Here is a 22,866-nt window from a genome sequence, read left to right as displayed (position 1 = left end):
AATGAGTTTATATATGATCTAGTGACATCTGCTGACAAGATCACTCGACCACATATAAACCAAAGAGGTTATCTAATTCATTTACTACAAACAATGCTAAACGAATCTGTAAAATTGGTAAATATATAATAAAAGTTAAAATGTTTATGAACAATATATTTTAAGGGGGGACATAAACATCTCTTGTTTATGTTCCATACAACCCCTCACACTTCATATTTTACAGCTACTCTGCTTGGTTATGATGAAAAAATGTATTTAAGATATTTTATGCTGTGTGACTTCATAGTATATAAAGAGACAGACCTGTGTCTGTTCATGCCAAATGTACACCATAAAGTAGTTAATAAAGTTGGCTCTTGAGTTTTGTTGGGTCTCGACTGTATAACTTATAACATATATCATAGTGGTTTATAGGTTAAGTGTGATTTTTTGGTGAAAAGACTTGTATAGCAGAAAGACTTTTAAAGGTCGTGTTCTAAAAGTACAGGATGTTTTTCACTTCCAGACACTGGCTGGTGAAACACTGTGTAATATTCTCCAGCTGTTCTCTGTTAATCCTGAAGGTGGCGCTTTAGTAACAAAATTGTCCAGCGATTGACGTACACCAGCCAGCGGTTTTACGACCAATCCACATGTTTTATGACTTAATTAGGCACTAGTAATGACACAAGGGTTGTTTAGTTTCACTTTCAGATAAATGACAATCTAAAAATATGTTTTAGCTCAATCCTTCGCTGATGGAGGCGATTTTGACCACAAAGAACTTGCTATATCTTTAATGTGACTTTTATTCCGACCCAATGAAGCACATATGAGCATGCGCACTGCATCGGCTCTATGGGGACGGGGAGGACATCACGGAAAAAACGTAGCAGCAGCACCACAAACCTCACGCCGAGATTTGGTCTTTGAGCGGCGGCTTGAAAACTGCGCACGTAGCGCGGGCACCGATATGTCCGCAGGGTCGTCAGAGCGCGGGACGACCCCTTGACTGGCCTAGTCCAGCTCCGAGCCGTTCCGGGAGGAAAAGCCAGTTCTTCTTATGGGAACAGCATGCGGGAAATGGTTGGAGGTTGCTGCGTGTGTTCAGACGAGCGAGGCTGGGCTGAGAATCCGCTGGTGTACTGTGATGGACACGGCTGCAGCGTCGCCGTTCACCAAGGTAACGTAGCCGCCGCCGGTGCGTCTTTACCGGGCAGCTGTGGCTGAGCCAGCGGGGGGCTGGCCGCTACAGCTTCAGGTGAAGGTCTGTGTACGTGCGTGTTTGTGTGTGCCGTGTGTGGGAGGGGTGGGGAGGCGTGCAGTTTGTTGTTTCCTCTTTGCGCACATGATGAAGGCTCAGGGCCGGTGACACCGTCTGCGCGGCGCCGCGGTGCCACTTCAGGTTATGTGTCTGCTCCTTTAGTTTGGGCTTATACGCACTGCCTTTACACGGGCGTGATTGAACCACACAGGGCCTCTCTGGACACTGTGTTTCCATGTATTCACTTGCTTTGTTGATTTTATACGTCTAAAATAAGAACATGCTATTTAAAAACACAGTACTCTTGGGAAAAGCCTTGACTTTTAGACACTTGTTGGTTTATAGACCTGCTTGATGAGCTACATGGATCTATGTCCAGCTTTACTCTTTAGACAATGTAAATGTGATACCATACAAAAGTTGACAGTTAACACAGTCATTAATAATGTTGCTATTATTATAACGTTGATTTAAACCTATAAACACGCTGAAACCAGCCATGAATAAAACACATTAATCTGTTAAATACTCAAATGACAGGCAGGTCAGTTCATTTATGTCTGCCTTCATACTTCAGAAAATGCCAATATAATACAAAAGTTGATATTGTTGTCTTTAATGTTATTACTAATGCCAGTATGCCTATAAAAGGTAGTAATGTAGGCAGATAGGTAGGTAGATAATAATGTGATAATTGTGTGTTTGTCCCAGCGTGCTACGGCATCGTCCAGGTGCCCACCGGTCCCTGGTTCTGTCGGAAGTGTGAGTCACAGGAGCGGGCGGCACGAGTGGTGAGTATTCTGCCAAACTCCACATGTCTCCACCCGGCTCTGCTGCTCTTTGTGTTTAAATCATTCACACCTGCTGATTCTTGTCCTGTCCTGCCTCAGAGGTGTGAGCTCTGCCCCCACAAAGATGGTGCCCTCAAGAGGACAGACAGTGGGGGTAAGTGCCAGGTTACTTTTGGTCATTCGTTTGAGCACCTAGAACCCAAAGTATGTTTCTGCTTCATTCCCTGCTACTACAAATGCATACTGCCATTTTTTCCTTGAGCAAGACACTTCACCCAACATCAGTGCATGAGAGTGTGAGTGTATTGATGCTAGTTTAATTTTGGTCATTCATTTGACTATCTGTTCGTGCTGCAGTACTTAGAACCCAAAGTATGTTGCTGGTTTCAGTTCTTGACACTGGCAATGCTTACTGCCACCTTTCCTTTGGCAAGACATTTCAGCTAATGTGAGTGCATAAGAATGTATAAGAGTCCTTTAAGTGTAAATGTATATTTGCTTTCCCTTCTTTCTTGTCCACCATACTGAAGTAGGTTGCCAGCTCAATCCCCACTCCTGATAATCCATGCAGCTGTCCTTGGGCAAGCCACTGCCCCTATGTCCATGCATGTCAGTGGGACATCTTCCTTGAGTTGAGTTAGCACTGTCAGAAGGCCTAGGTTGAGATACACATGCAGAGCAATAACATCTCACAAGTAGGCCTGTCACACTACCACATTTTGAAGTACGACATATTGATACAGAGACATACTGTGATAAACGATATTATTGAAATTACTTTAACAATAAAGCAGGATAATCCCAGTGTTGTGGAATTTCTAATAGTAAAAACCTTACAAATATAAAATCAACAGAGAAGTTGTCTTGAATAAAAAAGACTGGTTGATTGACTCAATTGTGCACAATTGAAATCAAGATTTAGGGTAAAGAAGGCTGTAACACTAGTAAACTGTTTTTAAATAGACAGTATCATTCAAAATGCATAAGCTGTAAAAAAAATATACATACCGGAATGAAGTAATAATTAGCTATAGAAGTTATTTATTTATCTCTCTACAGTCAAATCTTATTGTATTGCAACAAAAATACACAAAGTCACCACAATTTTACAAATTTTACATGTACACATGATAAATATTGAACCCAAAATATATTGTTTCAACTTTCATATATTGAACAATAAGTCAATATAGTGATTATCATGACAGGCTTACTCATAAGTTTGAGAACTGGCTCTGCAAATGTCACTCCCCACTCTTTACCTTTTTTCAGCCTGAATGCTGTGATTACTGAAAAAAATCAATGTGGTCGTAATTGAAATAATTTGAAATGATTATTTATACTGTCAAAGGTTAACCTGTCGAGGAAGACTTCATTATAATATACAATGTTTTGTGATTTATGTTTTAAAAGACCTATAGTTGGTATATAGTTATAGTTACCTATACCTATAGTTTGGCTGCAGGTCTAATCCAGCAGAACAAGCCGCAATATTGGTTAGAAAGCAAATCATTAAAATGGCCTCATTGCCTGGTTATTGAAGCCTATGTGCCAAAAGTGTTTTAAAATATAAACATGAGCATTTGAATGTAATTTCTAACCATTATGTTTTATTCTAGGCTGGGCTCACGTGGTGTGTGCTCTCTACATCCCTGAGGTACAGTTTGCCAATGTCCTCACAATGGAGCCCATCATCCTGCAGTACGTCCCACATGAAAGATACATCAAGGTAATTACACACTGATAGACAGCTTAAACATTTTCTATCATTATGGATGTTGGAGAAGGTTTTGGGCTTGATCTAGGGCTTTGCGAGTAATCAAATTATGATCAAGATCCAGCATTTTCTTATGGTCAATGATCAGCTTGGGACTGGGATTTAGGGTTAGACTAGGGTTGACTTTTTGGTGCTATAAGGTAATATTTAAAAGTTTGTGTTGTTTATTAATATTAGTTTTTAATATGTTAATGTAACACAGAATCAAAAATTGATCAACAAGAAGCAGCAAAATTGTGAGTAAGCCCTAGCCCAGGTTTGATCCCTGACCCATTCTTTTCACTATAAACTATCTGAGTGGATTCATCATGTCCTCCCTCAGTTAATGTGGGTCTCTCAAAATACTCTGAATTCCTCTGACCATCCAAAGTCTTGTGTGGTGTTGAATAATTGATAGTCTAAAAGGCATGCAGGACAATATTTTTAGAGGAAAGGTTTTAATGTCAAAACTGTGGTTTAATCATGATTTACTTAAGGCTGGGAAAAAACTCAGTAAACTCAAATGTTTACGGCATTCAGAATTTTACATGTGATTATTGACCTTGTTAAATATACATAAGCTAGAATGTTTTTCTATTTATTAGAAATAAATTACATCATATTCTTTTTATTTCAGTATTTTAATTAGTTAATAACCAAGATTAGAGGTAATAACCCCCACCCCCCCTTCCCTTGCTCCCATGTAGGCCATAGAAAAAAAAAGAAAAGGTAGATAAAATAGGTACAATTTAGACATTAATTTCACATAATAATAATAATAATAATAATAATAATAATAATAATAATAATAATAATAATAATAATATATAATGTTGGATATATTGTCTATCATAACTCTCAAAATGCTTCAAAATGAGTTGATTAAAAGATTTGTTGAAAATAGGAGTGTAAAATTATTTTTCTCCACTTTTGTGGGCAACAGTCTTTTCACTCTTGTCTGCTTAAACTTCATCTAATAAAGTTAAAGACATTTCTGTTGGAATGGTAAATTCCAGCAAATTTACTACAATCTAGATTTCAGTCCTTAACAAAACAAAAGACCACGTGGTTTACCCCCATCTTCACAATGGCATTTGAATAACCCATGATGCAATACAGCTCCAGTGTGTTTTTGGAAATACCTCAACAGCAATGTGTTTCATCTCTCCTCCTACACATCCCGTACGAACCGTCACAGAGCGCTGTGGTGAGTGAGGCATCGCCCGCTCTGGGGGGAGAGAGAGAGAAGGGAAGAATTGAGAAGTTGAAGTTAAGAAGTTGAATTGATGAGTCTTATAGAAATTCCCACATTAATTAGTTTGCGCTAGTGGTAAGAATGTGTGTGTGTTTCCCATTAGTTCCTTGGTTTACCATAAATCGTGTATTGCATTGGTATTCTGTTGTGACTGAATGTAAAGCATTTTGGAGCTTGTTCAGTTCCAAAGTAAAAAATAAAGGATATTATTATTGTTATTATTAATATTATTATTATAAAATGATCACACCATTAGTGTCACATATCTGACCTGAATTCTCTCTATGAAAAAGCCACATGGAGGACATTTTAGACAAAGCAATAACTTCTCCAGGTAGAGAAGCAGGTTGTGTACCGCACTCCAGAAAAGTTACTTCAGTGTACCTGTCTCACTACAGTCTCTGTAGAAAACACTGAAATGATATGAGTTAAAAAGAAGTGATGGAGAGGATAGACCTGGATTAAAGCAGATTCCCTTGTTATATTGTACTGGTTATGTCCAGATTTTATCCTGGTCTAGCGCTGGTTAAGATTTGGGTTGATTGTGGTTCGAAGCTGGTTTGGTCCTGGTTTATAACTAGATTATTTATTTTGGATTGACAAATTATTTATAGAATGAGTTCAAAGATGAGCTAAATGCAGAGAGGGTTTGGGGCCAAGAACGATGTTTGGCAGAGGGTGTTGCTGCTTTTCAATTGCTGTAATTCAAAAATGATGGGACCTCACACAGAGCTGTAGTACAAGGGCCAAGATATCTATCAACTTAAATACACGTCCTGTAGAAACCGACACTTTCAATGGAGCCTGCACTGTGTGGGTCTGTTCAAGCCATAAATAGTATGGGATTTCCAATGGAAATCCCATACTATACTGAATACTTGAAAATTATGAAAGTTATCATGTTAAAGGTGCCCCATGTAACTTTTCTGGAGAAGGGTACCCCATCAGCTTGTCGCCATGGAGATATTATTGCTAGAATGATCCTAGAATGATCCACAGTTTGACATTAAACTTATCCACCTTCACATAGGCAAGACATGGTGATGTCACCACCATGTCTAGTTACAGGTCAGATCTGTGGAGAGGCATCCCTGCTCACTGTAAGAACCCATTTTTTTCAAAGCACTAAAAACACCTGTAATTGCATAAATCCAAGATGGGTAAGTTTAAAGCCATACCGTGGAACATCTTGAGAAAATCAGTAACATAACACATCTATATCTGCATTATGATATTAATATAAAACCCACCATGTGTAATCATTTTGTAAAACTTTCACTACCCTCTTGAATGTGCTTTTTCCCATTGCTGATACTATACTGTACAAATGGCACAAAAACTGAGCAGTGCCTCTTTGCATTCAGCCACCTTTTAAAGCAGGGAGTGTTGCAAAGAAATCAATATTTGCAAGGGCTGCTGCCACTCTTCTCCTGTGTGTGAGCGTGCCTGCATATAAATGTACACATGTGAGGAGTGGTTTCATATTACTCTGTCAGCTACAGTAAATTGCATGCAGCTTTTCTCAGCCAGGCCCATTCATCCAAGTCCTTTGCCGCCTGCATTCCTAGACAGCGTTACAATGGACAGTGAAAACCTGAGAAGCCCCTCACAAGTCCCCTGTGTAGCCTAGTTTTGTCTATGGGAATTTCTGTGAGCTTACATCTTATACTGTATGTGTCATTGGGTCTTTTGTAGCTAAGTTTGGATTTTTCATTAATGTTAAACTTTGGAGTCAACACTTAGTAAAGTTAAATTGGTTAAATGATGATTGCTGTGGCTTACTTCCCAAGGCAATGCAAGGCAAATGTATTTGTACTTGTAACACTTTGTACTCAATGTAATTCAGAGTGTCCTGGTTCAGACCTGGTAGATCTGATTCAGTCCAGATTTTGTCCTAATGTGGTATTGTTTCAGATTTGCTTTAGTCCTGCTTGAGGTGTCCTGCAAGGCCTAGACAAGTTTTTGGGATTTTGGGAGAAAAAAATCGAAATGTGATTTTTCTGACAAGTATTGTTATTGTTGTTATATTTGCAAATTTGGTTTTAAAATCAAAATTCAGTTCACAATTTGTTTAGTTTAATGATTTAAACTTCAAGATAAACTCTATTTTCCCCCAAATAGATAAAATATTTGATTGTTTTAGTGGATATTCTGTTACCCAAAAAATTACGACGTCTGCGATTTGGTAATTGCGTCAATTCAAATGGTGATTTCTATTAAATAATATATCGGGATTGATTATATGGAGCAATCCTACTGTTTTGTATGATTTATTTTGTTTCCAGTACAATTTACTTTAGTTTCAGTTTGGTCCCTGTTAGACCTGATGGAGTCTAATTTAGTCCAAATATTTCCAGAGATGGCGCTCAGTGTGAAGAATTTGAGCAGAGGCAGAAAGGTAAAAATCCTGCTGTTTCTTTGTCCCACACCTGTTGCTAGGCCTCTTTTGCCCCCTCTCACCCGGCCGACCCACTCGGCGCTCACTAGGGAATCGCTAAGCAAGAAGTACAAAAGCTTGAGTTGTTCATGTCATTTTTTTAATATGATTCTGTGAACATATAAACTTTTTCACTATTTTATTTGTCATAAATCTTTATGATAAAAATATCACTCATATTATTGCATTTTGATCTAAAAAATCTGCACATAAACAATCTCACACTAGTTTGATTGTGGATCAACACCATTCAAGTACCATTCAACTATTCAGGAAAGGTACAATTTTGTCCTTTTATGCTATTTTTCAGCTTAGATACATGTTCAAGTCAGTATCTAGTGTCAAGACTTGTTTTAGTATTGATTAGTGTCTTGGTACCAACATTGGCAACTGTTGTAGTGAAAGAGTGCTGAATGTAAACCCCAAAGTAATATACATTTTTGTACCTTTACATTTTGTTCCTTTCCTTTCTGCTATCCTTGAAACGTTTTAAATAGCCCCTTTGCAGTAATTGTTTTGAGTGGCTTCTTTCTTCTGTAATGTTGTGGTGCTACTTGAACACTACCAGCTGCACATGTACACAAACATCTGGCCAACAGTTTTGTGCGAGCAGACTCTAAGCTCAAAGCACCACTGGAGAGCCCATCTGTCGCCATGACAAGAAAAACTTCCTCATCTTCCTCATCAGATGTGGTTAGATAGGAATGCAGGAGCTATTTCTCTTCTCACCCTCTGTAATTGGAATTTCATTCACTGAATAATGTAAATGAAACGTTTTTTTATGGCAGGTCCTGTGAGTCCTTCAGGGTTTAGAGGCAAGATGGGCAGAAAATAATATGATTTTTGGTGACCCTTGAAAACATTGCCGTTACAGTTAAGGTATACTTTATTAATCCCATGTGAGGGAAATACATCCTCTACATTTGACCCATCCTTTAATCAGTTAGGCCAGCGGTGGCAACCTGTCAGCACTTCGGAACACATCTCCACATCTTAATCTTGGCTTGTTCAGGACCATCTAACTGGAGGATTTTACCTATTCTGTATGAGGTTATGAACTTAAAAACCTATATAAACCTATATGAAGATGGAAGATGGCCACAGGGATGTTCAGAAGCCATAATTCAATTAATATCGCCCAGCCCTAGTTAAAGCAGCATACTGTGTGTATATATAATAGAAATCACAGAGGAGTCTGAGGAATGACATCAAGTGTGCCTAGAGTGCAGTTCAGTGGACAGTAGATATTTGTTTGTGGGGTCTTCCACACTATATATTTCAAACATTCAACTTCAGATTGATTGCACTCATGATTATAATAATATTTATGTTTTTTCAGACATGCTACATCTGCGAGGACCACGGCAGAGAGAGCAAAGCTGCATGTGGAGCCTGTATGACCTGCAACAGACAAGGCTGCAGACAGGCCTTCCATGTTACATGGTACGTCTGTCTCTGAACAATGATTTTACCTTTAATAACATCATTAACTATTGGCATTTATATTTTTTCATCAATATTTGTCATAGCATTTCCACCATGTGCTTGACTTTATTTATGATGAATATGAAATGCTGTGGTTAGCCTAAGTTTGTCAAATTTAAGATATTTAGGGTCACGGCATATGAAATGCTGTGGTTGGACCAAGTTTGTTGAATTTAAGGTATTTAGGGTCACTTTTCCAACTGTTTTGGACCCAAGACAGTATACACTCTTAACTTGACAATTGTCATTTAATCATTGGGCTAAAAAATTACACTTTCGTCTTTATTTACAATGGGAAATGGCATGGTTGGGAAGGTTACACAAATATTGTGTATTATTACTATTATACTATTGTATGATATTATAATACAATATTTATGTAGATGTTTGGGTGTGCTGGTAAACTTGTAGAGGTTTCAGTAACATTCGCAGCAGGAGCTGCTCTGATATTACATCCACAGAAGAGATTTTTGTCTGGTCTAAAAAAGGAAATCTAAATTTAGCACAAAGAGTTTGCTGCTGGCCAATAAATTCTTATTAAAATTCTATTGTGAACATATTTGCTGTTAGAGGGAGGTCAGTGCTGTTGCCTTTGGAGGTTCTGGGTTCAATAATTATATCTTCTATTCATGACATAGGGAATTTGTCTGTGCTCATTAATGTCTCTTCATCAACCCTGTTACACCATAGATATTTTGTTACACCACCTACTGTCTGTAATTGCTTGTTGTAAAAAAAAAAAAAAAGCTAAAAATGAATAAATGAATGCATGCTGGCAATCACTAAATCTGAATCTGAAAGACGTCACTAACTTAATTATATTCTGTTGTGCTGCACTATGGTCAAGGGATTTGGTTGCAACACACAGGCTAGGATTTGTGCCAGCTTCAGCATTATGAGAATGATAATCGGCTCTGACAATTTTTTGAATGTCTTTCCCTCTTTTCACCCACACTTTACACTGCTCATTGTGCTGTCTAACAGGGGTGGGTGGATGATATGCCAAAACACTTAAATCATATTATTTCATTCTTTTTACCAGTGCACTTCACACTTCACTGTGGTTGGTTAAAGCCACCTGTCACTCATTCAGAACCTGACAGAGATAACCAGTAGGAGGAGTTGGCATGGAAAAGTGTCTGTTTGAGTATAGAGCTGCATTAGTAAACAGACCATTTGTGAATCATGGTATGGAAAATCCACTCTAAAATCAGATTGTCACAAGGATCCAACAATTAGATTTTTATCACCTCTCTCCAGAGTTAGTTTATTTCTATTACAATATTTCACAGCAAAGTTAAACAGTGTAATTTTCAGTATTTGTTTGGTAACATTTGTCTTTCCCTTGACCCTGCTCAGTGCTCAGATGGCTGGTCTACTGTGTGAGGAGGAGGGCCCAGAGGCTGACAATGTGAAGTACTGTGGCTACTGCAAGCACCACTACAACAAGATGGTATGATGCTTCACAAAGAAATAAAACTGTCACAATAATTAATACATGAATTAACCTAATTGTATATCTTGTTTGGCAGCAAAAGAAGTTACGCTCAAGTGAAAACACAAGCAGTTCTTTCAGTCATTCCAGGGGGCGCCCTAGCTCTCCACCGCCAGATAAGCACCATCACCATCATAAACCCAGAAAGGTAAACTATTTGGGTACTGAATTGAAGTTTTTGTTTGTGTATGTATTTATTATAGATGCATGATTATACTTATACTAGTATCATGTTCAATCCATAAGAGGCAAAGCTTATTCACACTTAAAATATTTGTCCAGATGACAGAATTCAATTTTCTGCCCATTTTAAAATCAGACATGGTTATCTAGTTCCTGGTTGGTTGTATAAACTGTATTGAAAGGCTATTTACTGGCCTCTGTTGACACTGAACCTATCATGGAGTTAGTATGTGCTGTTGCAGAGTTGCTGATAAAGAGTGTGGTGGTAAAAGTGTGGTGGTATTGGTAGTTATTGTGTATCAATAAATTCTCAAAGCTCATGTAGAATAGAATAGAATGCATTTATTGTCACTATAGACATGTACAACACCATACACATGCACAGCGAGATTAAAAACAACCCTCCAATACAGACAGACATGGGACACTTACAACACAGTATAACTAAAATAAGTAGTGCCAGACATTAAAACATTAAAACATGTCTGGCACTAGTTATTTTAGTGTGAGTATCAGCATATTAATTTTAATTACTTCCTCTCTGTTTTTTGTTGTATTTCTTGAAAATGTCTTTCTTTGTCTTGTTTATTGTTGTTGTATATTGTTTTACCAGAGTCATAAAGATAAGACTCGACCAAAAGATAAAGACCGTCATAAGAAATCTTCAGACAGTCTGAGCACGTCTGTAACCAGCAGCAGCATAGAAAAGGTAAGAAATTAAATTAATTAGTGTATGCTAGATCTAAAGATTAACTTGTAACTTTTTTTCTACCAGATTTCTTCCAGCCACCACATCAGCAAAGACAGTGAAAGTAAATCCAAGAAGCTGAGTTCACACAGTCACAGTCACCGTAGTAAGAAACCAGGAAGTACAGGGAAAAGCTCCTCCTCCTCCTGTTCTTCCAGCCCTTTCAACACAGGTAATACATAAAATGAAATAATAGTGTTCAACTAATCAACAAAGTAATGTTTAGTTACCGCAGCAACTTAAAAATATATCTGTTCCTCTTTCACATTTCCTACCATGATAATGTATTTCCTGTGTTGTTATACAGTACAGAGGATTGTTTTCTTATTATTCTTGTAACTTCTTGAGCTAATTTCTTACTAAGAAAGATTGAGGATCTGATCCCAAACTCACATCATACACAGGTTTTGAACCTATATTGTCATTGTATTTTTGTCTTGGGTGTTAGAAAATAATTATTATTACCACTGTACAGTCTATATTGCCATTTATAAATGTGAATCTCATCTTATCTAAAATATCCCTGTATTGTTTAGAGCAAACACTCTCTTTTTCTTTTAGTATTCATAGTCTTGCGTATTTCACTATAATTTGTCATCACTGCTGGAAATTTAACCAAGAACTGAATAGAACCAATGGCAAAAAAGTTCCTTTTAAGTAGTAGAGATGACAATAAATTGTGTTGAAAATAGGGGTGAATCAAAATATTGAAGGAAATTTAGTTGCAATTTTTTTTAAAGCATTGCAATTAGCATTAGATTTATGATTTCTGTTTTGAACACATTCAGGAACGTTAACATTTGAGAGAGCACTGAAATTTGAACTGATAAACTAATACAAGAATCCCACCTATCCTCATCTAAATTATCAAAAAAATAGCTGTCTAAATAATTATTATTTAAATAATTGCTGTCCTTGCAATTTGCTAATTGTGACTACTATGATTCAATTGTGATATATTTTGCAGCTGTCCTGGAGGTGACGAATCAATCAATAAAAAGCATATCTCCTTTAATAAAATCTGTATATGTTTGTTTCTTTTGCAGCTGGCTCTCTGTCTACCTCTCAGGACTTCCACCAATTTTCCTCTTCCTCCTCTCGACACGAACGGGACCGCGAGCATGACCGCAGCGCTGACGACCACCACAACAACGAAGACCGAAAAGAACGCCATAGAAGACCAGCTGTTCGTGAGGAAGAGGAGGATGAGGAAGAAGAAGAGGAGGAAAAAGAAGAGAAAGATGATGACGATGATGAAGAAGACTCAAAATACCACAAACCTCCAGCTTTGACTCCTGCTGATGGGCCTATAGCAGCTACACAGAGTCATGACAGAACTGAACGGAACTCTAGCAGTCCATTTGAAAACAAAGTTACTATTTCTACAATTGGCTCCATTATGCGCATCACATCTTCATCTGGTACCAAAATCCGAAAGATCTCCTCTTCGTCGGTGGACTACAAACCCTCCAAATCCCTCAAGGTGTCCCAGCTGAGCACCCCTCCCATCTTGGAAGAAGTAGACAGAGAGGAGGAGGAAGAAGATGGCAAAACCACACCCCCTCCGCCATTGCCAAGGGAACGGAGACACAGAGGAAGCAAGAAAAGTCGACATGGCCCAGGACGACCAAAAGGAAGCAAAAACAGGGAGAGGAGGGGTGATGAGGAGCACCATCATCACCACACAGCGCCCCCTACTACCCCAGCTTTGAATTCCCATTACCAGACAACCACAATCTCTAGTGCTGTTGTAACATCTTCCTCTTCAGTCTTCTCTTCCTCTTCATCAGCAGGCAGTTTTTCCACAAGTCGAGGCAATTCACTCCTAGGCACTGGTGAGTCAAAAGGTTTTGGGTTTTTTTTGCTTTGTTTTGCTTTGTTTTTTTACAGATTTGTCCACTGGGGCTGTGCAATTTATTGAAATGTAATTGGAATCAATTCATCAGTCATCTGATGTCGCCAATGATCGGCTTGGATCTTTTTTATAGAGAGATCTACAGCCAATCCTCTGTCAGTAAAATTCAAAGCCATTTTGGTTAGTTTAAAATCATAGAATCAAATAAAAATTTAGATCAATCGACAGGATGAAAACAATGTGTTTGTGATAGCGCACTGAAGGAGGAGTGATTTAGTGTGGAGAGCAAATGGAGGGGAGACTTAAATTTTATAAAACATGTCAATACATAGTTTTTGGTGAATATAGCATTTTCAAAACAATAAAAGTTAACAATGATCTAAACTTGTAATATGTTAGCAGTTAATACCCCATAGACATAAAACACCCTCTCTTAAGAAAAAAAGTTGCTGAAATATTGTAATTTCATCAACCAGGTAGTTTTCCTTTTACACACATACTTATTTAGAGAATGCATTTGGTTTTCTCACTTATCAACATTTACATTTGTCAAATAGGAAACACAGAAGTGTTCAAATACTATTTCACTGCACTGTATGGTGAGTGGGCATGTAGTCCTCGTTCAGCTTCCTCTATAACAAAGACTGTGTTGTCTTTGGTTTGCACTTTGCTTGACTTTTCAATGAAACAGAATGAATGTTTTCCCACTATCTCAACTTTTAGATGATTTTTAATTTTAACTGTATACTCTTTTATACACGTCACATGTTTTCACCAATTGTGGTTTTGTGTGTTATCTGACAGAGCATCTTTGAGGCCTGTATTTCCTGTCCTACTTACAATACGATACAAATATTCAGTGTTAAAGCAACAGCCCATATAATTTTAGAAAACAAAGTCAGTTTGTTTGCTAGTCTCTTAAAAAGGTACTGTTTTCTAGCCTAATATTTTATTTGATCTTCATTAAAAGATTTGTTGTGAAAAACGTTTGCATAGTCAACATTTGTATAAACTATTACCCAGTAAAACATAAAAATCAAGATTTTACCTTCATTAAAAATGTTAGATGTTTGTATTAATCTCCTATTAAATAAATAAAATAAAAAAGAACTTGAGCCATGTTTTGCTAACCAAAGCAATCTTAAATTTTGTGATTTTCTCCTGCTAATCCCTATTTTTCCATTTAAATTTCATTATGAACTATTTTACTTTTGCATCCAGTTGCCTCCATTTAGAACTTTTTTTTTTTTTTTTTTTTCAAAATCTTAAAGGTTAGCCAATTCACCTTTATGTGGATGCCTTTGGATAAATGGCTGAAGCTGTGTAGGTAGTCTTGTATGATAAAATATGTGATTTTAATCTGCCTCTGACCAGGAATCTACTCCAGCCTGAAAGAGCCTCTCACTTTGGGCGGGGTCGTCTCCACTGCCCCACTCTCTCTGGGTGGGGGGGTCTCCTCTGCCCCCCTGTCTCTAGGTGGAGGGGTCTCCACTGCCCCCCTGTCTTTGGGTGGGGGGGTCTGCTGCACCTCTTTGTCTCTGGCACCAGGTGTGTGCAGTACCCCTCTCTCCTCTGGACTGCTCCTGTCCCATGCCTCATCACTCACACTACCAACTGTCAACTCAGTCTCCAGCTCTCAGGTATTCAGTCACACTTCAGATAGCACTGCCTCCTGCTGCTTTGTTCTAACTATCTCTATGTCTGTCTATAAATAAGCCCAGACACAGATATTTATAGCATTTTAGTCGAGCCAAGGGTTGTTTCTAATGAGGCCAATAATTATTCATGTGGTACAATTGTTAGACATTTTCACACAAATATATTCAATTGTTTTATTTATGAAAACAGAAGTAGCATAAAGGTGCCCTATGTAACGTTTCTGATGGAGTCTTCCACCTGCTGCTTGTCTCCATGAAGATGTTATAGCTTTGACTTGATTGTTCCACAGTATAGCATTAAACATATTTATCTTGCTTTGGCACAACCTCCATCAGAAAAGTTACAAAGGGGACATTTCAGAACGTTTGATGTAATTAGGCTGCTCACATAATAAAAACAATGATAATCTATTGAGCATGTGAATGAAAGAAAATGCAAGGATTTCACTGCTGTTTGGTCATATTTCTTAATTTATTGGGCGTCTTAAATCAGTTGTGTTCTACTGTGCCAATCAATGTTTTATTGTCTAAATTGCCTGTTGTCTGTGTTACAATTGCACACAGAGTTTCCCTGTCCAGGAACAATAAAGGTTTATGAGGTTAATTGATTGATTGATTTAAATATTGTCAATAGATATGAACAATCACAAAATTGGATTGAATATACTGTTTTGCATACATCTCTAAAATCATCCTTGCGCTTTGCCTCTCATCACTGGAAACCATTTGTCATGTGTGTGTCATATTGTGTGTCATGTTGGGTGTGTTATTGACAGGTGCACCCGGTCTCCAGCACCTCCTACAGTTTGGCCTCCTCTCAGCTTTTCTCCAGCTGTCTGTCCTCGGCCTCCACACTGCCTCCACTGCTGAGCCAACCACACACCTCTCTGCCAGGTACCACAGCATTTCAATTGGGCGCATTTGTGTTATAGAATTGGATAATGTCATAATTTCGCATGGAGGGCAAATGCTTATATAATGCAGTTATGAAAGATCTATTAAAACAAAAAATCCACAATGTTAAATCAGACCTTTTGTATTTACATCTACATTAATTTGAAATCTACAAGTTTTTTTTTTGTTTTGCTTTTTCCCATGGCCAATGCCAGTACCAATATTTTAGAATCCAAAGCGAATGCAAATGAAGTCTGCCAATATTTTGGAGCCAATATATCGGACCAATTTTGATAATTTCCTCCAAAATATAGGATTTCAAATGACTATAAACTCAGTTAGTGTCTATACAATTCACTACTCATAATAAAAGTTTAATAAAATGTATTTTTAGACATCCACAGGCCGGTTACATTTCTAACCATGACCAAACGGAGCAGTGTAATCACATTTTGTGGAGTGCCCTCTTCACAATGTTAATCTTATATCTTAAAGTTTTTTCAAATGACAACAATTAGGGCTAATACTTCTGATGCATTGGAAAAACACTTTAATTAATTTGTGCAGACAGACAAGCCTTAAACTCATGCCCTGGAAATACACATATGTTAACGATACTAACTAACTTTTAACTATAAACCATGTTGAAACCATTACCTTTCGTCAGTTTAAATGCAAATTCATATAATCCTTACCTAACCTCCTGAATATTATGATCCCATGTGAATGCATCATATTTGTTTAGGAAATGAGGCTGATTTCTGGGCGAGGCCTTTTATGTCAGTGAAAGTAGGATAAAGTAAGGCAAGGACAAAGCAAGGCAAATTTATTTGTATAGCATAGTTTGTACACAAAGTAATTCAAAGTACTTTGCAGACTAAGAAAGACATTAAAATCATCATAAATCATAATCATCATAAAATGAACATTAAAAGAGAAGAGTGCAGAATAAAACCCTGTCTCACATCTTCAGGAAGACTGTTCCAGGTTTTAGCTGCATAAAACTGAAATGCTGATTCCCCACGTTTAGTCCTGACTCTGGGCACCAGGAGGAGGCCAGTCCCTGAGGTCCTCAGAGTGGGCCAAAGACTATGACTTCAGTCTTGTCTGAGTTTAGTTGGAGAAAGTTGTTTGGCAGCTACACACTGATGCAGTGGCAGAGTGAATCCACTGGTCCATATTCATCTGAGACATAGATCTGAGTGTCATCTCCGTAGTTGTGGTAGGACATATCATTGCTGTGTTTTAATTGGCGTATTGGCAGCATGTCGAGATTGAACATCAGGGGTCCCAGGAGTGACTGCTTGGGCATCTCACAGGTCAGGGACATTTTATCTGAGACACAGTTTTCAATTTCAACAAAGTACTTCCTGTCTTCTAGATAGGACTTGAACCAGTTTAGTGCAGTGTCAGAGATGCCCACCCACTCCTCTAGTCTCTGTAAAAGGATCCTACGATCGACAATGTCAAAAGCAGCACTCAGATCTAACAGGGTCAAGACTGAGACTTTGCCTGCATTAGTGTTCAGGCGAATGTCATTTGTCACCTTAATAAGAGCAGTCAGAGGTTAAGTTGTTGATTTGGAGAAAGTTAATGGGCTGTTGGTTTAACAACTTTTCAAGGAATTTGTGTAAAAATGGCAGATTTGAGATGGAGCGGCAATTCTTCTGTACTGTGGCATCAAGACGTTTAGGAGAGGCTTGATAACCAAAATTTTAAAAGCTCTTGAGAAGTGAGTGGTGATAGCACACTGTTGAGCACAGACTTTGGAAATCTAGTTGGTAACACATTGAGGCCGCATGAAGATGAACTCTGGTGACGATCTCTACAACAGTTTTGACAATTACAGGTGCAACTGTCATTAAGGATTAAAGAATACTGTAAACCCATTGCACTTAGATGTGGAAAGTAGCACCAGAGCTAAAGGGTTTGTTAATCTATTTACTGTTGCAAACAGGACATGAGAGTTGTTTCTGCAATTTCCAATAATGTCAGAAAATACTTCTCCCTTGTTTTACATAAACTGTGGTACTGTGGCACCCCTTTTTCAGTGCCCTGAGTCATCATTCCTCCATGGTGCTTTCAACTTATCTTTAACTATTTTAATCTTCATGGGGCAATGGTGTTCAGAACATTGAAAACACTCAAAATCACAGAGTTCAACAAATAATCGTTAAAACATGAGGCACAAGTGTATCATTTCCATTGACAGTGCACCTATCAATAATGTTTCCTTAAATGGCCAGCCGGTGGTTTCGGAATAACAAACAGGTCAAAGAAGACACAGAAATGATTAGACAGAGGAATGTTGACCACATTTGAAATATTATCCCTTACATCCAGAACGCTGCTGCTCAGGTCCTGACGAGAACTAGGAAGCATGAGTACCTAAGTCCTGTGCTCAGGTCTCTGCACTGGCTTCCTGTGGCTCAGAGAATAGACTTTAAAGCAGCTCTGCATGTGTACAAGTTTCTCCATGGCCTAGGACCAAAGTACACCCCTCACATGTTAGTGCCATATGAACCATCTCACACTCTGAGGACTTCAGGGACCAGCCCCTGGTGCCCAGAGTAAGGACTAAACATGGGGAATCAACAATTCAGTTTTATGCAGCTAAAACCTGGTACAATCTTCCTGAAGATATGAGACAGGCCTCTACTTTGACAATGTTTAAATCCAGGCTCAAAACCGTTCTGTTTAACTGTGCATACGACTGAAAGATTTTTGTTCTGCACTCTTCTCCTTCAATGTTAATTTTATGATGATTATTTGTGATTATTTATGTTTTGATTTGTTGTATTATGATTTTAATGTCTTCCTTATTCTGGAAAGGACTTTGATTTACCTTGTGTATGACTTGTGCTATACAAATAAACTTGCCTTGCCTTGTCCTTTAGCAATAAGCAGGTCCAGAGTGTGTTCTCTGTTGTGGGTGCGCTCGCTGACATGCTGATTCAGAAAAAGGTTTCAGCACTGGACAGCACTGAGCTCTTTAGCGTTTTTGTCACATACATTATCCACATATACATTAAAATCACCTGTAATGACAAAACCATCAAAGTCTGTGCATACGACTGAAAGCAAAATCATCAATAAAACTTTGACAGTTCTGGGAAGGTTTGCATATAACGAAGTAGAGTATGGAGGGTGATTAATTTAGCTCCATTTTAAAAGACACATACTCAAATGATGAAAACACCCCAAATGACAATGACAAAAAGGAAAATGGTGAATGTATTTGATACTGTTCTTCACTCTTTGGCTTTAAGTGATTTTTTTTTTTTTATTTCAGAGGTAGAACTTGATGACTGTCGCTTCCCATGTCAGGGCAACTCACCAAGAGAAAGTCTTTCCTCACAGTAAGTACAATATCCAACTTACTCCAATGTACTTTGCACGTTTAGAATTTTATATTGTTTTATTTGCTTTGATAAAAGACTTTCTACACAGTACTTTATCATTATCATTATCATTACTATCATTTTTTATAACACAGACGTTAGTTTTATACACAACAACATTACAACAATATTACACCACCACACTGACCGTTTTTAAGCTTATACACATTTATGGTACAATAAGCCAGTTGTTTATGATTGTCAGTGAATAAAATAATAGAATATTATTGCATTATATGTTAAGTTGTGTATGTAAGATGACTTTTAAATTTATATGAGAAAACATTTAACTTTTTTTTCTTGTCTGTATTTTAGTTATTTCTGTCTTTGGTTTGCTACATTCAAGTTTATTTTTATCTAATGAAGATGTATAATTTTTATCACGTCCCATGGGACTGGGTAAAGCACTTCTGTGGGGTGATCTTCCTTATAGGATTTATTCAATACACAGGGTCACACCTCGGACTGATTTATAAGATTAGACAATTCCATCCCTCACACATAAATTACAATGCTTGATCAGCCTTGAATTTCCTTTGGGATCAGTATATGTATCTCTCTACTATCTCTCAGTCTGTCTAACTCGCCACTGATGTACTTCTCTGCCTTCTCCCCCACTATTTTTCCTCCAGGTCTCCCATGAGCTGTCTTCCCCTGCTGTTTGAGCACAGAGATGGTTTGGGGGCAGGGTCCAGGGCACGTCCCGAAAACGTCCCACCGGCCAGTTCCCACATCGAGCTCCTCCTCGAAAAACACGGCAACGGAGAAATGGGAGTCAACAGTGAGTCAATCTGTACACGAGAGGGCACCTCACCTATGTGCAGCAGCATGGTTTAGTTGTGCTGATTATTTAAATGATTGAAACTACTACACTAATAGAAAATACTAGATAATAATATTTAGTCATGCAACTTTGTCCTTTGTACCCAAAATTGTACTTTAAAAAATCATTAAGTTTTCTGTAGTAGACAAATGTTACCAAGTTTACAATTGGACAATGCATATTACATAGTGTTTTTGTTGTACAATGTGAGTGGTAAATGTTTAGTCCTCACACAAGTTTTGATGACCACTGCAACTCAAGTCTAACTTAAACCCAGTGTGGGCCTCACCAGCCACGGTAACTAAAAACACCTGTGCTGTGTGTGTGTGTGTGTGTGTGTGTGTGTGTGACAGACAGAGAGAGGGAGAGATGGAGGGGGAGAAAGGGGAAAGGGGAAAGGGGGGGAAGAGGAAAGATAGATGTAGAGTAGAGAGGGACAGGGAGGGAGTGAGAAAAAGAGGGAGAGAGACAAAAAGAGAGGGATGGAGATAGACTGGGGAGAGGGCAACTGGAGCTGTTTGTTGCTCTGTGGCACACTAAAATTGATGGTAGGATAAAGTTGAGTGAAAATATTTTGATGGTCAACTAAGCAGATAATCATTCTTTCTGAAAGGTTCATTTCAGTACTCAAAATGCAATTCAAAAATTAAAAAAAGAATATTCATGTTCGTTATGGACAAACTGTGGCTAGCACACAAGTCCAATAACAAAACACCACTCAGGTTCAGATCAGGGAGGCTGTTCTTCCCGATCACGCCCCTCCAGGTGTCACTGTCGTTGCCCACATGGATGTTGAAGTCCCCAGTAGAACAACGGAGTCCCTGGTCAGTGCACTGTCTATTACCCGTCTGAGGGACTCCTAGAAGGCCGGGTACTCTGCATTGCTATTCGGCCCATAGGCTACACAACTGTGAGAGACCTGTCCCCGACCCAAAGGCACAGGGACGTTACCCTCCTGTTCACAGGGGTAAACTCCAACACAAAGCGGCTGAGCTGTAGGGCAATAAGCAAGCCCACACCAGCTCAGGGTGGAGCCCTGGTAACGCCAGTCCGCAACGTATCTAGCCTTGTTGTAATCGTCATGAAAGGCTTTTGAACCGCTCTTCATTAGACCCGTCCCCAAGGACCTGTTTGCCATGAGTGACCCTACCAGGGGCATGAAGCCCCTGACAACATAGCTCCCAGGATTATTCTCAAACTCCTTCACCAAGTTAAGGTGGCGGTTCAAGGAGGAGTGTGTCTAAATGCTAAATAAGGTGGGGTGTGTCTAAATGCTAAATAATCTAATAACATTTCATATCATTATTAAAGTATCCTGTCTTTGTTTAACTTGTTTGTTTAACACATCCAAATAACTGCACTAGAACAAGGAGTAGCCATAATCGCCTTAGGCAAACATTGGCACAGCTCTACAAAGTCTGGACTTGTTTCTTAGCTCCTGGTTTGGATCTTGTTCAGTCATGGTTTAAATATTGTTTTACACTTGTTTTAATTTTGTGTAAAAGCATTTTTAGTCCAATTTTAAACCTGATTGTGTACACGTTTTTCTTGCTTTGTGTTGCACTATGGTAAAGGGGTTTAAGGCTCTACATTGTGAGTTCCCTGTGACAATGTTTTGGTAATAATGTCATATAATGATTTACTTCTTTTGTGGTACATGAAGCTCTCCTCCTATCGGTCAATAATAATCTGTGAGTGACAGGTGGGTAATTTAACCACAGTGAAGTATGAACTCTCAGAAGAAGCAGATAGTTACAGTTACAATTTAAAGACAATTAAAATCCACTGTGTCTTCATGAATTGTGATAGGCTTTAGAAAATTGTTACTTACTGTTCTGTTTCAAACCTGTAGGCTAAAAAAAAAATAAGTAGTCGGTTTGATCATTTGTAGATTCTAACCTTGTATTGTGCTTGTATTGTAACCTTGTATTGTGCTATGTGCAGTTGTAGAGATGCTCCAGTCCCTCCATTCGCTGCAGCGGGAGAACCAGCGCCTCCAGGACCAGATCCTGAGTCTTACAGCCAAAAGAGAGCGCCTTCAGCTGCTTAACACAGAGCTGGCAGTGCCCTTCCCTCCACAGGCTCTGAATAACACTTCTACAACCTCATTGCACCCCTCTGCCCAAATCAGCTTCCTGTCTGCCTCCCAAGGTCAGACCATGCTCCATATTAAACCACCATAAGGTTTCAATTTATTATTCATATGTGTTGGATTCCCAAAGTAATATTATACACTATTACTGTTGTTACGATGCAAAAATTTCAAACTCAATTTCAATACTAAAGGAAAGGCTCAATAACCGATACCAATTTTAATATCACAATGGTAATACAAATCACATTTTTTGGAGACAATAGAATAACATTTTCAAACCAAAAAATATTTGTACAAGTAGTTTCTTTAATATTACCTAGTGGTCTTAACTATAGCTCTGATCTGTAAATTTTTAAATACTGATATGTTTTAATATGAGTATCTAGTTACAATACCAGTTTTAGTATTGAGTGATATCTGGATAGTTCTGCCAACCCGTCCCAATACACTATTGCGCAAGATGGAGTTGAAATGCATTTTACATTTCACAATAAACTGACGATATCCAGTGCATTACATTGAACTGGTGCGTCATTATGTTGCACTTAATCAAAGGTGATTATCGTCACATATAAAAAGGAAAAAGTGATGCATGACCATTACAAAAATGGTTGTTTTTTTGGTTACACATGAGTTTTACAAAAGCATGGATTTTTTAAGCTCATATAAATCTTACTAACTATCTCATTATCTGATCTCACATCTTTCACATGAAAAGTATACTAACACAACTAACAGACATAA

The 22,866-nt window shown here is 38.2% G+C and overlaps 1 protein-coding gene across 1 annotated transcript in view; it reads left to right on the top strand.

The window, feature by feature from the left end:
- Nucleotides 1-712: 712 nt before the first annotated feature.
- Nucleotides 713-22,866, top strand: part of LOC117371764 (protein AF-17-like) — a 29,199-nt gene continuing 7,045 nt past the window's right edge. The window contains exons 1-15 of the mRNA XM_033967424.2: nt 713-1,165; nt 1,958-2,037; nt 2,137-2,191; nt 3,657-3,766; nt 8,825-8,928; nt 10,330-10,423; nt 10,503-10,613; nt 11,262-11,357; nt 11,424-11,568; nt 12,443-13,231; nt 14,626-14,891; nt 15,686-15,803; nt 19,096-19,162; nt 19,837-19,985; nt 21,972-22,178. Of these exons, the coding sequence (XP_033823315.1) occupies nt 1,057-1,165; nt 1,958-2,037; nt 2,137-2,191; nt 3,657-3,766; nt 8,825-8,928; nt 10,330-10,423; nt 10,503-10,613; nt 11,262-11,357; nt 11,424-11,568; nt 12,443-13,231; nt 14,626-14,891; nt 15,686-15,803; nt 19,096-19,162; nt 19,837-19,985; nt 21,972-22,178 (2,500 nt within the window). The 5' untranslated portion in view covers nt 713-1,056. The remainder of the gene's footprint in view (nt 1,166-1,957; nt 2,038-2,136; nt 2,192-3,656; nt 3,767-8,824; nt 8,929-10,329; nt 10,424-10,502; nt 10,614-11,261; nt 11,358-11,423; nt 11,569-12,442; nt 13,232-14,625; nt 14,892-15,685; nt 15,804-19,095; nt 19,163-19,836; nt 19,986-21,971; nt 22,179-22,866) is intronic.

Source organism: Periophthalmus magnuspinnatus, chromosome 1 (assembly GCF_009829125.3).
Source record: "Periophthalmus magnuspinnatus isolate fPerMag1 chromosome 1, fPerMag1.2.pri, whole genome shotgun sequence".
Classification (NCBI taxonomy): Eukaryota; Metazoa; Chordata; class Actinopteri; order Gobiiformes; family Gobiidae; genus Periophthalmus; species Periophthalmus magnuspinnatus.
The sequence above is the reverse complement of the archived record's forward strand: the minus strand, read 5'-3'. Positions and strand labels throughout refer to the sequence as shown.